This window comes from Halichoerus grypus, chromosome 6, assembly GCF_964656455.1.
Source record: "Halichoerus grypus chromosome 6, mHalGry1.hap1.1, whole genome shotgun sequence".
Lineage (NCBI taxonomy): Eukaryota > Metazoa > Chordata > Mammalia > Carnivora > Phocidae > Halichoerus > Halichoerus grypus.
The window spans coordinates 106,416,466-106,434,065 of record NC_135717.1 but is presented as its reverse complement, the minus strand read 5'-3'; the positions used below and the strand labels follow the sequence as shown (position 1 = coordinate 106,434,065).

Sequence of the window (17,600 nt, the reverse complement as noted above, 5' to 3'; positions counted from 1 at the left end):
TTCTCTAATAACTTCCATGCTTTTTTGAAGCCCAGCTAGTATCTTTAAAATCATGATTCTGAACTGTAGGTCCAACATCGTACTAATGTCCGTATTGAGTAGGTCCCTGGCAGTCAGTACTACCTCTTGTTCTTTTTGTTGAGGTGTTTTTTTCCATTTTGTCATTTTGTCCGGAGGAGAATAGATGAATGAGATAACAAAATGCTAACAGGGTAACAACCTCCCCAGACAATATACTCTAAATAAATCAGAAAAGACCTGAAACCAGGGGAAAAGAAAGGGAAAGAAAGAAAAAAAAAAAAGAAAAAAAAGAAGATAAAAACAAACAAAAACAGAACAAAACAAAAAAAACAGAATATAATCAAATATGATCAGGCTGGTGCATAGATCAGTACCACACACTAGATTTTGGGTGTATTTTGGTCTGTTAGAAGAAAGTGCCTTCCAAAATTTTAAAGAAAGAAAAACTTATATATGTACAAAAATAAGGGTTGATACGATGAAGGGATGGAATATGACTGTAAAGATGAAAATGATAAAAAATTTTATAAAAGGAATTGATAAGAAGTTGTTTGAGAAAAGAAAGAAGAGGTTTAAAAAAAAAAGGGAGAGAATGTGATCAGGCAGGAGAGTAGAACAAAACCATACACTAGAGATTTAGGGTATATTTTGATCTGTTAGAAGAAACTGTATCTCAAAATTTTAAAGAGAGAACAACTTATATATATATATATGCCAAAAATAAGGGTAACTACTATGAAGGGTTAGAATATGACTCTAAAAATGAAAAATAAAAATGGTTTTTAAAAAAGGGATTGATAAGATGTTGGTTGAAAAAGGGAAAAAGATGGGGCGCCTGGGTGGCTCAGTCGGTTAAGCGGCTGCCTTCGGCTCAGGTCATGATCCCAGGGTCCTGGGATCGAGCCCCGCATCGGGCTCCCTGCTTGGCGGGAAGCCTGCTTCTCCCTCTCCCACTCCCCCTACTTGTGTTCCCTCTCTCCTGTCTCTCTCTCTCTCTCTCTCTGTCAGATAAATAAATAAAATCTTTAAAAAAAAAAAAAAAAGGGAAAAAGAAAAATTCAAAAAAAAAATTAACTTTGAAAAACTAAAGAATCATGGTAAAAAAGCCATGGATTCTATGTGCAGTATTCCCCTAGCTCTGGCGTTCTGCCATTCTCATTGATTGGTAAACTTGGTCTTGGCCGGCTCTTCTTGCTGATCTTCTGAGAGAGGAGCCTGTTGCCGAGGTTCCCAAATGTCTTTGCTGGAGGCGGAATTGCCCCACCCTTGCCGGGTCCGGGCTAAGTAATCTGCTCGGGTTTGCTCTCAGGAGCTTTTGTTCCCTGTAAGCTTTCCATACAGCTTTGGAGGACGAGAGTGAAAATGGCGGCCTCCCAATCTCCGCCACGGAGTAGCGGAGAACTCGGAGCCCCACTCCTCAGTGTGCCCCCAGAGGAAAGCAGTCAATCACTCCCATCTCCCCGGTCTCCGGCCACATTCCGTGCTCACCCAGCCTGTGACCGAGCGTTTCTACACAGATTATAATTTTGATTAGTTTATTTCTTCATGTAAGTTTTCTTACTCATGTACTGTATTTTTCCATAATTTCTTTTCAGGAGTTTGCTCTCTTCCTTGTTGTGGCTATATCTAGATTTAAGGAATTGAAAGTTACATTCAGGATTTTTAACCTACTGTTGAAGTGCAACCTCACAGTGTAAACTTACAGGCGTAAAATTATCGTCCTCCCAACTCTATGGAAGGAAGTGTAACTTTCCCACATAAAAACTGATGAGTGGTGTGTATTATTATTATTATTTTTTACAGTGCCTCATATAGGAAGCAAAGATATTTTTCTATGAATAAATACAATTATGTTTGGTCTATTTGTCTCCATTCTGTAGTCAGGATTGCTCTTCATATTGGTCTTTGGACAGGAATTTATTTTATTTGATACTCTAGTGGCTCAACCAATAGGTGTAATGGGGGGCCTTCCATATTTCCAACACTTATAGGTAAATAAGTTGTTTCTTCTGGACTTCTCCAGACAGTATGGCATTTTGTGAAGAACAGAGAAGTCAGATTCAGAGGGCTGACTCCACTGGATGATACTGGGCTGTGTGTGTTCTTACTCATTTATTCAGTCTCTCTGAGCCTCAGCTTGGTCTCTTGTTTATAAAACAGCCTTCACAATAAGACCGATCTTATTTTACTTAATGTGAACATGATTTATTTCTAATAAGATATTGAAAAGGTAAAAATCTTCATTTCAGGGGTGCCTGGGTAGCTCAGTTGTTGAGCGTCTGCCTTCGGCTCGGGTCATGATCCCAGAGACGAGCCCCGTGTCGGGCTTCTTGCTCTGTGGGAAGCCTGCTTCTCCCTCTCCCGCTTCCCCTGCTTGTGTTCCCTCTCTCGCTGTGTCTTTCTCTGTCAAATAAATAAATAAAATCTTTAAAAAAAAAAAATCTTCATTTCTATCACCATCCCAAACTTTATGATGAATTTTGATAATCACTGGTCTTTTATAGTATATATACTATTTAAGAATATTTGCCTTTTCCAAACTTTTGACATGGTTTATGTTTGAATTTTATTGATGAAATTTATTGTCAAACAGCAATGGGAAAGTTAAGTTGCTAATTTCAGGGGCTAATTTATAAAAAGATTATGGAGTTTTATTTCTTACCATATAAAGGATACAAGATTTTTTTGTTTCTTTGTTTATTTGATCTTACCATGTATATTATGATTCATAATGGCGAGAAGAAAAGAATCTATGGTTAAAGATATTTATTTTTATTGTTGTTAGAAATCCATTACTTTATATTTGGTGTTAAAAGTTGTAGGGTTTTTTTTTTTTTTTTAAAGAGACAGTGAAATCACATTATTTTCTTTTAAATATGTGTATAACATAGTTTTTGAATCCCAACCACGTTGCAATATTTTGCACTGTTATCTCTCCTAGATTATCACGAATTCTGTAAGAAAGAGCTGAATTACATTTTTTAAGGACACTAATGAGCAAAAGGCTGAAGATACGGGAGGGGCTGAAGAACTTCCACTTAAGTGTAGAACCACCTTTGTAAATATATATCACAGTAATTTTTCAAGTGGAAATGTTTTAATTTACTGTTTGCTAACGATTGCTGGAGTCACAATGTCTGCTTATGGTACAGAAGGATTATTTTATTTATTTATTTATTTTTAAAGATTTTATTTATTTATTTGACAGAGAGAGACACAGTGAGAGAGGGAACACAAGCAGGGGGAGTGGGAGAGGGAGAAGCAGACTTCCCGCAGAGCAGGGAGCCCAATGTGGGGCTCGATCCCAGGACCCTGGGATCATGACCTGAGCTGAAGGCAGACGCTTAACGACTGAGCCACCCAGGCGCCCCACAGAAGGATTATTTTAATTTGATTTCTGGCTAGTGGCCTTTGAAGCTGACTTGATTCCAAATATAAATATGTCTTATATTTTCTCTTTTTAGGAATATTTCAAGACATAATGTCATTTTCTTTTATTTTGGTCTGTGCTGCATTGTTCTGTTGACTGTGTTTTTATTTTCTTATTGTACAGTCATTCCATAGAAGCAGTAACTTTTGAGAACCTGAAATAAGAAAGGATATCACATTGATATTTAAAAAGGCCTTTCAAATACCATGGGCAGTACAGATAAATGCACATGAGTAGTAGTCTTGGATGGAGGAATAAGAGAGTTTAAACATGAGATTTTTAGTATAAGTATTAAGCATAAAAATGTAATTTGTTCTTACAAGTTATTACCAATTAAGAAAGGATGAATAAGAAGGACAAATTTAACTTTTGGAACATTCAAGTCATCATTCTAGGTAGCCAGATTTTTTCATACAGGGGTATAGCTTCAAATTATCATTTTTAGGAAAATAATCCGTTTTAGATGGAAATTTTTCCAATTGTCTTATTAATCAGGGCACACTGAATTAATTTTTTTTGATTACTCAGGGTTATTGTTATGAGCATAAAGTATAGGACTGCATTACTACCATTGAATGTAAATGGGATAGCCCAATACTAGAGGAATCCAGACTTCCACAGTTTCTGATTTTCCACTTTTATTCTGGTTTAGATATGGAAATATCTGTAAGTCAGAAGAAATAGATGCTAATAATGGCCTTGTCCACCTTTTAAATTTTTTTTTTCCGCTGAAAAAATCTTAAGTAAACATCAATACAATGTAAATTCTCAAACCAGAGTAGCAATATAAAACTCCTTCGAATTGATGTCACAGAAATGTCAATAGATGGCGCTTCACTGTTGCCTTCTAACTGTGTGGACTAATGTGATCATGTGCTCTGAATCCCAAACAATTTTGTATCAGTAATAACTAATAATTCAATTCAGGAAAGATTTCTGACCATCTGTATACTGATTAATGAAGGGATAAAAGGAAACTTGAAACACTTAAATCTCTCAAAATTTAATCTTAGAATGTGGAAAGTCTTGTCATGGACCAGCTACAGTACCAGGCTGAGCAAATAGGCCTCCCTTACCCCGGCTTCCTGAACTTAAGTGACGTTTACTTTGAATAAGTACAAGTACATATTTAGCAAATTTTTATTTAATCATGTATATATATATATATAATATACATATATAATACATAATGCAGATATATATCACAGATATAATATGTGCTGTACACATATATTACATATAATATATAAAAAGTTTATATATTTATATACATTTATGTATTCATATAAATATTTTGGCTGTATATTCATCTAACATTTTCTTTTATTCAACAGAAATCTTCTTGACAGAGATACATTCTCTAAATCTGATCCAAGTAAGTATCTATTACTTGTTTTTTTGAAACAGTCTACTTATTTTTCTAACCTGACTTTGCAAAAATTGTATGAAACTTACAGTTCTTGTTTAAATATTTGTTTTAAAGCACAGAAAGCAAGAAGGGGGATGGTGTCAAGCCCTGCATTCTCATCTACCTGGGCAGTAGTCTGGCTAAAGAGAGGGAGTTGCTTAGCACTTTGAGAATAAGATGAAAATGCAAATGTAAGATAGTTCACTTTGAAATTAAAACCAGGGGCGCCTGGGTGGCTCAGTTGGTTGGTCCGCTCAGGTCATGATCCCAGGGTCCTGAGATCCAGCCCCACATTGGGCTCCCTGTTCAGCAGGGAGCCCGCTTCTCCCTCTCCCTCTGCCTGCCCCTCCCCCTGGTTGTGCTCACTCTCTCTCTCTGTTAAATAAATAAATAAAATCTTTAAAAAAAAAAAACCCAAAACCTCATGGTATGGCATATGATAGAAATTATATTTGAAAGGTGACCACAATGGACCATAATTTTAAGTGATTTAGTCCCAGAGTAATACTTTTCCTTCTTTTTTTGTAAATAAAAAGAGCATGTAAAGGCATGCTTAACCAAGAGAAATATATAAAATTGTTTTGGATGAACACAATTTTTTGATTCCTAATTATGTATATTAAAAAATTGGAGATAACTTGTAAAATGAGAAAGTTTAAATTAGAAAACAGCAACATTAATGTATACATCAACAAGTGTTTCCATTCTTGCAATAGTTAGAAATTTATATCCTGCAACTCTCCATCTCTACAAATATATGGGCAAATGTGGGTTAAATACAGGGGGGAGGTTTTGTGAGATGTTAGAATTTTTGAGGTAGTCATTGGGGAAAAGGCATTACAGTTTGTGGGTATTAAAAATTTCTGGGGCTCACTTGACAAATGAGTGGGACTTTTTTTTTTTATCCCTTAATCTTTACCCCAAACACTTCATTTCTCTTTTTGTGACTTCTTTTTGTGGTTGACAAGATTTCTTACCTGTTTATAGATATTGAGGGTGGGAGTTGCAAATATTAAATGTAGAGGATGATATGCTCCAGATTGTCCTTCCTGTGATGGTTGAGCATTATGGGTATCTTAGGAAGAGCTTGACTAATGTCTAGTAACATACTGAAATATTTCAAACTGTTAAACTATAGTTTAAAAACTTATGTGTATCTGTAGTATAATGTAGATGAAGGCATTAGCAAATAATTATTTTGTGTTTTTGTGCCTCGGTCTATGCACGTTAGGTTCTAAAGATCTGATACAGCTTTTTGTTTCTTTGCAAAAGTTTTTAGTCATTTGATGTTTTACTAGCAATTTTCTTACAAGAGTAAGGCCAGGAATAATTTATATACATTCATATATTTATAAAACACATTTATATATTTACTTTTTCTTCTCTTATAGTTTGTGTCTTATATGTGCAAGGAGTTGGAAATAAAGAATGGAGAGAGGTAAGCATTAACAGTTTTTAAAATATCATTGTGCTGAAAAATATGGTCTAAGTTACAATTTGGTCAAGATGATACTTCCCTGATTTTAGCTATTTTAAGTTTTCTTCAACCCAAAGATTGCATTTTTTTAATTTATGAGAGTAATCTTTGTGTTTGTTTTTATTAATCCTCAATGTTTGTCTGATTTATGACCTTCCTGTAGAATATTCTAGCCTTGAAACTTGTATTTCCCTCAGTGTAAAGTAAATTTAATGTGTTGCAATCCTTACATAATTGAAGGCTAGACGTAGTCTCACTTTTAGAGGTCAGCTGCTGATGGTTATAAAATATTGCTTTAAAGGGTTTTAAGTGTGGTGTTTGATATCAACTATCACCTGCGCTTTGCCAGTTAGTAACTTGTTATTTGAAAATAAAGTAGAAACTCAGTTTCCTAATACAAGCATACTTTGTTACTTATTTATTTATTAATTGTTATGTTCAGTTAGCCAGAGTATAGTACATCATTAGTTTTTGATGTAGTGTTCAACGATTCATTAGTTGCATGTAACACCCAGCGCTCATCACAACACAAACATACTTTGTTTAATGAAATAAAAGCAAGGAGGCAGAATTATTGTTTCAGTTAATTTGTATTCTAGAGTATCTCCACGTTCAAATGGAAGGATGATCACTGGAGAGGATCATATTTTATTTTATTTAAAATAAAAGACATTTCTATCTGCTTGTAGTTGCTGGTTATCCTAGGAAGTTAGTGCATTGTCTTAATGAGGTTACAGTTCCTGGTGAGATTTCCCCAGTGAGATTTGTGCTATTTGTTGCCATAGATTGCTTTGCAGCCAGCCATCTTACCGGTGTGTCTCAACTGTGAGAAGATAAGAATAGGTCATTGTAATTTAATCTCAAAACTGGCAGAATAAGCCAATTCAGAAGTTGTCCCTACTGACAGTGGGTCAGCGGGATGCTGAGCACCAGGTTTTCATATTTAACTGCTCCTAGACATTTCCATGTGGTTATTTGAGCTTTATCTCAAACTCTACATACCTGATGGTAATTTCATCAGCTCTATCCTATCGCTGCTGCGTCTTTGCTCCACATACAGCTAATAACATCACCAGCCAAAATACCAGACTGCGAGTTTTGCAGCCATCTTGACTTTCCTTCCCACACCTTCTTTATTTATCAGTTATCCAGTGGTGTGAATTCTCTTTTGTTAAAAAACAAAAAACAAAAAACAAAAAAACAAAAAACTCAAATGAGTCACCTCCTTCATCCAGACCTATGTTATCTTTTGTCTTGTATGTTAGAACATTCTCCTGAGTCCATGCTCCTCTTTCTTGTTCCTCTAATTATTCCTTTGATTATTTTCCAAAAAGATAGGCTGTTTCTTGTCATTTGCTCTAGAGTTCCCTTTCTCAAAGGCCTGGGGCAATCCAGTGGAACTGCTGACTGACCATAAGAGTCAAGCTAGCTGGGGATGAGCACTTACCAGGAGTGTTCAGAAAATAACATTACTTGAGGGACCAATAAAGGAACTGAGATAAGTATTCATAAGGTACGGGACCAGGCATCTGGGCCTATGCAGATCCCTAGTGATGAGGCTTTCCTATTGCCTATACAAGATCTTTTATACCAACTACCGTTCTCACCCTTTAGATATATTGGCCAATTTATTGTTTGCACAATAACCTTAAGAAGTGATGCTATTATAATCCTTATTTTACACATGAGGAAACTAAAGCACAGAAAGCTCAAGTGACAGGACAAAAGTTACCCAGTTATAAATAACAGAGTGGGGATTTCAGCCCTGGCCATCTGGCTCCAGAGCCTCTGCTGTTAGACCACCTTGCTTTGCAGAATCCTGACCTGATCCCAACATTCACGTCTGGTTTTGTTAATGGAAGGAAATTCTATAAATTGATTTTTGGGCTTTATTCTTATTTAAGCTTGCCTCTGAATGAGAGGAAAGAAGGCCTACTTTTCAGGGAAAATAGCATAGTAATAAAATAAGACAGAAAACAATATTCTGCTTGTTTATTTTTTTTCTCCTTGAAGGAGTAGAAAGAGTAAGAGGAAGTAATACTCAAAGGGGGTATAAAAACAAAGTAGAAGTTGAGAAAGTGATGAGAAATAGGACCCAGAGTTATATAGTGTGGATAGAAGCAGATGGGTGAAGATGAAGAGAAACCAGTTAAGAGGCAATTTTAATAGACAGCATTTCAGAAGAATTAAAAGTGTTAGTAACTGGAGTCTGGAAGAATAGAAAGGAAGTACCAGATGCAAGAGATAAACATTTAGGAGCTAAAATTCATTGTATTTAGTGGCTAATTGAACTTGCTGGATAAAGGAAAGGTGTGAAAAAATTAAATACATTATATATATTATTAAATCGCCACAAAACCATTTGAGAAAGACAGTTTCCTTATTTTGAGAGTCAGGTGATGTAGTGGTTAAGGGTGTGCACTTGACCTCTCAGTGTCTGTTTCCTCATCTGTGATGTGGAAAATGATAATGATTCTAGCTCATACAGTGGTTGTGAAGATCAAATGTGAACCACTGATAACAGTGTCTGGCGCATAGGAAATATTATATGATTCAGGATACATTGGGACCCTAAGAGATCAAAAAGCTTTTATAAGGATAACAAAACTGGTAAGTGGCAGGTAAGTAAATTCCTGCATTATAAAATTCTGTAAAATTCATTGCATAAGCCCAGCAGTTGATGGGGAAATGACCTACGGGATTAGTTGGCCTCAAACCTAATACGAAGCAGTGGTGTTACACAGCTGCTAAAAAGCTAATGCAATCTGAGGACGCATTGATGGATGTGCAGTGCTTACATCAAAGAAGATAATGCTATTATGTTGAACTACATGAAATTGTCATTTTTGTAGGTCAAAAATGGTTGAGTGTTGGCAATTTCATGTGATTCAATCAAATACTATTGTATTTTGCTCTGGTGGGAGGAGATCTGGAGTGTTACTTTTCAGCTCTCCATCTGAGACCATCAAAATGCCCACTATGTATTTTAGGAGGGCTACCATCTTGAAGAAAGGGATAGAAGCTATGCCATATGAATAAAGAATGTTGAATCTAAAAATTGCAAAGACCCTGACTAGTCATAATAAATGTCTTCAAACTCTTAAAAGTATTTTCATTTTGGGCGCCTGGGTGGCTCAGTTGGTTAAGCGACTGCCTTCGGCTCAGGTCATGATCCCGGAGTCCCGGGATCGAGTCCCACATCAGGCTCCCTGCTCAGCGGGGAGTCTGTTTCTCCCTCTAACCCTACCCCCTCTTGCGCTCTCTCTCTCTCTCAATCTCTCTCAAAAAAAAAAAAAAAAAAAAATTTAAAAAAGTATTTTCATTTAGAAACGGGAGTATACTTACTTGATATTGAAACAAAAAAGGAAGAAGCAAAAAATTTGGCTCAGAGGATGGAGAGACAAAGAGACATTGTTTAAGCCACTGTGAGGAAGACTTTTTTTTTTTTTAAGACTATTTATTTATTTGAGAGAGAGAGACAGAGCACAAGCAGGGGGAGGGGCAGAGGGAGAGGGAGAAGCAGACTCCCTGCTGAGCAGGGAGCCCATCCTGAGGCTCGATCCTGGGACTTTGGATTCATGACCCCAGCCGAAGGCAGCCGCTCAACCGACTGAGGCACACAGGCACCCCTGTGAGGAAGACCTTTGTAACACAGAGTATCCCACAGTGGAATGGGTTTCCTAGAGCTGTATGCTGGCGCTCTAGTGGATGTCCTGTTTCTGGAAGTATTTAAACAGGGGATGGACTAATTCATCAGGAATGAAATTGGACTCAGTTAGTTCTAATTTCCTTACAAGTCTGCTTTTTTATGAGACTAGAGAGTTCCAAAGAATTTTCTAGTCATTTTTTCAGCTCTTCTAATTAACTTTTAAGTATTGAACATTATTTTACAAGATAACAGCAAAACCACTCTGGTAACTACTCTCAGGATATTTGGAATCAGACAAGTAAAACAATATTATTGATGCTTTATTAATAACTTTAAATATATCCACCCATTTATCAGTTTGACATATTTTTGAGTGCCTGTTTTGTAGCTGTAGTGGTGGATAAGATTTTAAAATAGACAGTATTCTGCTTCAAGGAGCATACAATATGGTTGGAGAATTTTACCAGCAACTCCAGTGTGTCTTACTATCACTGTCCTGATTTAGGTATCAACACTGTATCAGTAATATAGTGGTTGTATTTGTTTTTGAATTTAGTTGTAGTCCGGAGAAGTATGTAGTTACAAGCTATATGATTCTGTGTTCTGGGATGAGTTACCTTTAGATAGTTAGGAGTAATAAAAAAAGAAAAAGAGTTTAAACTATGTTGAAACAAATGCTCCAAATAAAGAGATAGAGAAAATATTTAAAATTGATTTGTAGTTGAAATCTGCAATTTAAAAATTTTATCTGACACAGTTAGAATTACCTGCATGTCTTCTATAAGTTCTAATGATTGTGAATTATCAAGAGCTCTTGAAGTAATTGATCTTTTAAAACTAAAAGTATATTTCAGTGCATAACAATTTTGGAGCTAGAAATGATACTTAAGTGTCATGAATGATGAAAATATGAAAACCTCTTAGTGGCAAGTGGAAATGGCAAAGTATTATCCTTGAGGATGCACACTTAACTTTGAGAGGTTCTGAAAATGTTGCAATTAACTTATTTGAGTTAAATTTTAGTTATCCAAAGGTAATCTCTTTTGTGAATTACTCTTAAACATTTAAAATTATAGAAATGGTTTCAGATTCCCTAAGTTAGTATGTGATGAAAAAAAGCAAACTGAAGTTTATGTAATCCACAGTGATCGTAGTTTGACAATAATCTACTGCCACATGTTGATTACTATGGTTTAATGTTGTCTCTGCTTCTGAACCATTCCTCTGACACTGAGCTGTTTTAACATTTATTCATCTCCATACCGAATCATATATGTATAATATATAAACACACAAACATATTCAGAAAGGATGAGAATATTGTTCATGAATGGTACCTTACCTATTGGACTTTTCTAAACTTAACTAGAATTTCCACCTTGCACCATTAAAATCCCATAATTTCTATGTCTTTCTCATGGTCCTTGTCACCTTCTACTTTATATCATTCAATAAACATCAAGGTCTTTTTTGTGAACTTACTCTCTTATATGTCTCAGCTTCACTTTTTAACTCAGTGCTCCTTAAGGGTCAACCTTCTGCACTATGGCATTTAGGATAGGGTTCTGTTCTTAGAAAGTGCTCAGTTAATATTTGCTCAAAGGATAAATTTGAGGATACCCTCAAATATAGGCACACACATAACTCTCATGGTTTCAAAACTTACGAGTTGGAAGAACCCCTTTAGATCATTTGGTATGAAGTTCACATTTTTCAAATGAGAACATTTGTGTGGTATGCTAACTAATTATGAGATCCCAGTGCTCGTTCTGCTGCTCCCTATCACAACTTTAACTACATATTTTGGAATTTGAATTACAGCATCCGTTGAAAACATATATACCTCTTGAAGCTTAGGGGATACTAGTTTCATTCTCTCCTTCTTGTCCTGTAGAAATACTAGAGTGAACCAGCTAAAGTTATTGATACAGAACAGGAAGCTCCCCACAATCTTTAGGCAGGCCCTGTTGCTGAGGCCCTGAGGAGGGTCTTGTATGGCTACTGATAACTGCCTTCACTATTGGATTCATGCTGCAGAGCAACTGAACATTTCTGTTGTGTTTAGTTTTCTTTTCTCTTTCATTTTTTTTAAAGATTTTATTTACTTATTTGACAGAGAAAGAGAGCACAAGTAGGCAGAGAGGCAGTCAGAGGGAGAAGGAGAAGCAGGCTCCCCGCTGAGCAGAGAGACAGATGCGGGACTTGATCCCAGGACCCTGGGATCATGACCTGAGCCAAAGGCAGATGCTTAACCGACTGAGCCACCCAGGCGCCCTCTTTTCTCTTTTTTTAAAAAAGATCTTAATGACAGAATACTGCTAAACATTCAGTCTGCAGAGATTATATTCTTCTCATAGACATTTGAAGGATTCTCACAATGTGTATCATGACTTCTCCAATGAGATTCATTGAGGGGATTGTAACAGAAGACATTGGAAGTTCTCTTACAAGAACACTTGTGTGGTATGTGGTTGAAATCAGAGGGGGAGACGAACCATGAGAGATTATGGACACTGAGAAACAAACTGAGGGTTCTAGAAGGGTGGGGGTGGGGGGATGGGTTAGCCTGGTGATGGGTATTAAAGAGGGCACATTCTGCGTGGAGCACTTGGTGTTATATGCAAACAATGAATCATGGAACACTACATCAAACACTAATGATGTAATGTATGGTGATTAACATAACATAATAATAAAAAAAGAAATAAAAAATTATTTTGGAATACCAATATCTTCTATGGTATGTATAGTCAGTCTTAAGGCATTACTATTTTAGCAAAAATATTTTGTGTGCCCCTCAGGAAAATCCTCTATACATTTGAATTCCCAAGGTCAACCATCCTGGTTTTGGAAAGAGACCTATGAGCCTTGAACTTTTTTTGTTTAGAAAAGGACATGACGTAGTTTTGCAAATATTCCTAGCTACAGATGGTTAGAAGCTGTGGCTTAATTTAAGTTGTCCTTTCTTTATATGGCTCAGTTAAAGTCTTTTAACTCTATGAATATTCTGTGACCAATTGAACGGGAATCATAGTTTCAATAGAACTTTGCTGATTAATACTTGAAAAACAAATCCAGAGTAATTTTGGTCTCTTGAGTTATTTTTTTTCCTGTTCTTATTTTTTATTTTTTCTAGCTTTATTGAGATCTAATTGATATATAACATTATGTAAGTTTAGAGCATACAATGTAGTAATTTATGTATATATATTGCAAAATGATTACCAAAATAAGGTGAGTTAACACATCTATCATCTCAATATGATTGTGTGTGTGTGTGTGTGTGTGTGTGTGTGTGTTGTGGTGAGAATTTTAAAAATCTACTCTCTTAGCAGCTTTCAGATACATAATATGGTATTGTTAACTATAGTCACTATGTTGTACATCACATCTTCAGAACTTATTCATCTTGGGACTGGAAGTTTGTATCCTTTGACCACTTTTGCCCATTCCTGCCGCCCCTGGCAACCACTCGTCTGTCCTGTTTCTATGAGTTTGATTTTTTTAGATTCCACATATAAATGAGATCATATAGTATTTGCCTTTTTCTGGCTGACTTATTTCACTTAGCATAATGCCCTCAAATTTCATCTATGTTGTCTTGCAAATGGCAGAATTAATTTCCTTTTTATTATGGCTGAATTTCTGTTCTGTTTTTAATATACCTTTTTATTGAAATAAAACATACCTGAACAAAGGGGAAAATAATACAGCACAATAATTTATTAGATGTGAACACATCCATGTAACCACCACCACATCACAAATAGAACCTTCTACAATCCAGCAATTCTGATTGTGGCCTTCTCTCCTCCCAAATTAAGCAACTATCCTGACTTATAGCACTATAGGATAATTTTTTCTATTCTTAAGCCTTATATAGATAGAATGATATAGTATATATTTATTTGTGTCTAGTTTCATAACTCACAGTTATGCTTTGGAAGTCTATCCATGTATGTGGTAATAGTTTGTTCATATTTTTTGCTGTATGGTTTTCTATTTATGAATATACCCCAATTTATTTATCCATGCTACTCTGGATAGACATTTGGGTTCCCAGTTGTTGAATATTATGATTAACTGATTAGAACATTCTTGTACTTATCTTTATATATTTATTATTCTTATTGTTTGTATATGTAGGAGTAAAATTTCTAAGCCATAGGTTATACATATTTTCATTTTTAAAATATTGAGATATAATTGACATATATTAGTTTCAGATACAGCATAATGGTTCTATTGTCATATGTTGTGAAATGATTACCACGATAAATCTCATTAACGTCTATCACCACACAGAGTTACAATTTTTTTCCTTGTGGTAAGACCTTTTAAGGTTCATTCTTTTAGCAACTTTCAAATATACATTCCGTTGTTACTAACTATAGTCACCATGCTGTGCATTATATCCCCATGATATTTATTCTATAACTGGAAGTTTGTACCTTTTGACCTTCTTCACTCATATTTTTCACTCCCACGCTTGCCTCTGATAGCAACCACCAGTGTGTTCTCTGTACCTATGAGCTTTTGAAATTTATTTTTTATTTATTTTTTAAATATTCTACATATAAGTGAGATCATACAATATTTGTCTTTGTCAGACTTATTTTACTTAGCATAATGCCTTCATGGTCCATTAATTTTGTCACAAATGGCAGGATTTCCTTCTTTTTTTATGGCTGAATAATATTCTAATACATATGTATTAGACTATATACAGATGCATAGATATAGATATATATCTATTTATATAGAATATTAGGATATTAGATATAGAATATTATATATAGAATATTAGAATATATTTCATATATATGTATCACCTCTTCTTTATCCATTCATTCCTTGATGGACACTTAGGTTGTATCCATATCTTGGCTATTGTAAATAATACTGCAATGAACATGGGGGTGCATATATTTTTTGAGTTGGCATTTTTGTTTTCTTTGGGTAAATACCCAGAAATGGAATTGCTACATCATATGATAGTTCTATTTTTAATTTCTTGAGGACCCTCCATACTGTCTTCCACAGTGGTTGCACCAGTTTATATTCCTACCAACAGTGCACAAAGGTTCCCCTTTTTCCATGTCCTCACCGACACTAGTAATTTCTTGTCTTTTTGATAAAAGCCATTCTAACAGGTGATATCTCACTGTAGTTTTTATTTGCATCTCCCTGATGATTAGTGTTGTTGGGTACCTTTTATGCACCTATTGGCCATTTGTGTGTCTTCTTTGGAAAAATGTTCAGATCCTCTCCCTATTTTTTAATTGGATTGATTTTTTTTTTTTTACTGTTGAGTTAAATGTCTTCTTTATATATTTTGGATACTAACCCCTTATCAGATACATGATTTGCAAATACTTGCTCCCATTCAGTAACTTGTCTTTTCATTTTCTTGATGGTTTCCTTTGCTGTGCAGAAGCTTTTAAGTTTGATGCATTCCTATTTATTTATTTTTGCTTTTGTTGCTTTTACTTTTGATGTTATTGAAAAAATTATCACCAAGACCTGTGTTTGTTGCTTACTGCCTATGTTTTCTTCTAGGAATTTTATGGTTTCAGGTCTTACATTCAAGTCTTTAATCCATTTTGAATTAGTTTTTGCATATGGTATAAGAGTTTCATTCTTTTGCATTTGGCAGTCCAGTTTTCCCACCATTTACTGGAGAGACAGTCCTTTCCCCATTGTTTATTCTTGGCTCTTTTATTGTAAATTAATTGATATGCATAGGTTTATTCCTAGGCTCCTTATTCTGATCTATTGATTTTTGTATCTATTTTTATGCCAATACTATACTATTTTGACTACTGTAGCTTGGTAATATAGTTTGAAATCAGTGATTGTGATGCCTCCATTGGTGTGCATATTTTCATTTTCAGTACATACTGCCAAATCATTTTCCAGAATTTTCCATCTGCCATTCTCATTGCAGAGCATTCTTGTTAATGCTTTCTATTATAAGACTTTTTAAAGTTTTCCATTCTGGTTAGTGTGCAAAGGTAACTTGTTTGGATTTTAACTTCCTGATAATGTGGCTGAGCATTCTTTGGTAGGCCTAATGACCATTTGGCTATCTTTTATGATGCGCATGTTCGTTTTTCCTATTATTGATTTTTAGGAGTTATTTATATCTTTAGGATAAGAATTTTTGTTGCTTATATGTCTTGCAAGTGTCTTGTCTCCTTTTGTAGTATGGTTTTTTACTCTCTGGGCTGTGTATTTGGGTGAACAGAAATTCTGAATTTTAATTTAGGTCGACAAAGCAGTCTATTCCTTTATGAGCTATGCTTTTGTTTAAGGAAACTTTCTTATTTTGAAGGTCATGAAGATGTTCCCAAGGTTATATTCTAGAAGCTTTATTGTTTTAACTTTCATATTTAGATTTACACTTCCTCTGAGATTAATTTTTGGGTATGGCTTAAGGTAAAATTTACTTTGATTCCATATGGCATCTAATTGACCCAGGAGCATTTATTAAAGAGATTTCCTTTCTCTACTGCACAGTCATATCACCATTATCGTAGATGAAATGACTGTATATGTGAGGGCCTTGTTAGGTTTCTACTGTGGTATACTTTGTTTTAATAACTCTGTTTCAATAACTAAATCTGGTTGTTTGTGCTTTGTAGTTTTTTTTTTTTCCTCCAAGATTTTCAAGGCCAAATGTTAGGATTTTTCTTTTCTTGTAAAGAACCGGATATAAATAAGGGCTGCGTAAATATTTTAGGCGAGGTGGCCCTGTGGTCTCTCTAGCCATTGTAACATGAAGCAGCCATGGACAATATGTGAACGCTAGATGATGGCTATGCTCCAATGAATCTTAATTTATGAAATAGGCAGCAGGCCAGATTTGGCTCAGGGACTGTAATTTTCTGAACCCTGTTCTAGGATATTCTTAGGCTTTTACTTTTCCACAGAAATTTTGGAATTTATTTGCTACCTTACCCATATACATATATATGCACATGCACACACACACACAGACACAGTATGAGATCTGAGATGGTGTTGAAACTGTAGATCAATTTCAGAGAATTGAAATATGTAAAATAGTATGACTTACAATCTATGAATAGGGGTGCCCCTCTAATTATTTAAGTTTCCTTTAGTTTCTTTTAAGATGTTATAGTTTTTTATGTAGAGCTCTTGCGTATCTTTAGTTGGATTTAACTTTAGTGATATAATATTTTTTATTTTATTTTATTTTATTTTATTTATTTATTTTTAAAAGATTTTATTTATTTGGCAGAGAGAGAGACAGCGAGAGCAGGAACAAGCAGGGGGAGTGGGAGAGGGAGAAGCAGGCTTCCCGCCGAGCAGGGAGCCCGATGTGGGACTAGATCCCGGGACTCCGGGATCATGACCTGAGCCGAAGGCAGACGCTTAACGACTGAGCCACCCAGGCGCCCTATTTTTTATTTTAATGTAACTTATCATTTTTCCATTTTTATTTTTTATTGTGATATATAAAATATAATTTAGTTTTTGGATAATAACTCTGAAGTGGCATTGCTCAACTTACTAATAATGGTTTGTGGAGTTTTAAAAGTTTTCTGCATAAACTATGCTGATCTGCACATTAGAGTTTTATTTTTTTCCT

General features: G+C 35.2%; 1 protein-coding gene across 3 annotated transcripts in view; it reads left to right on the top strand.

The window, feature by feature from the left end:
• The window catches only part of CPNE8 (copine 8), a 224,155-nt gene that overhangs the window by 31,421 nt on the left and 175,134 nt on the right, over positions 1 to 17,600 (top strand). For 2 of the 3 annotated variants that reach the window (XM_036082452.2, XM_036082455.2), the window contains exons 2-3: positions 4,786 to 4,826; positions 6,251 to 6,297. In XM_036082452.2, the coding sequence (XP_035938345.1) occupies positions 4,786 to 4,826; positions 6,251 to 6,297 (88 nt within the window). Of the gene's footprint in view, positions 1 to 4,785; positions 4,827 to 6,250; positions 6,298 to 17,600 lie in introns of those variants that run through there. The other variant, XM_078075878.1, reaches the window with a different exon arrangement.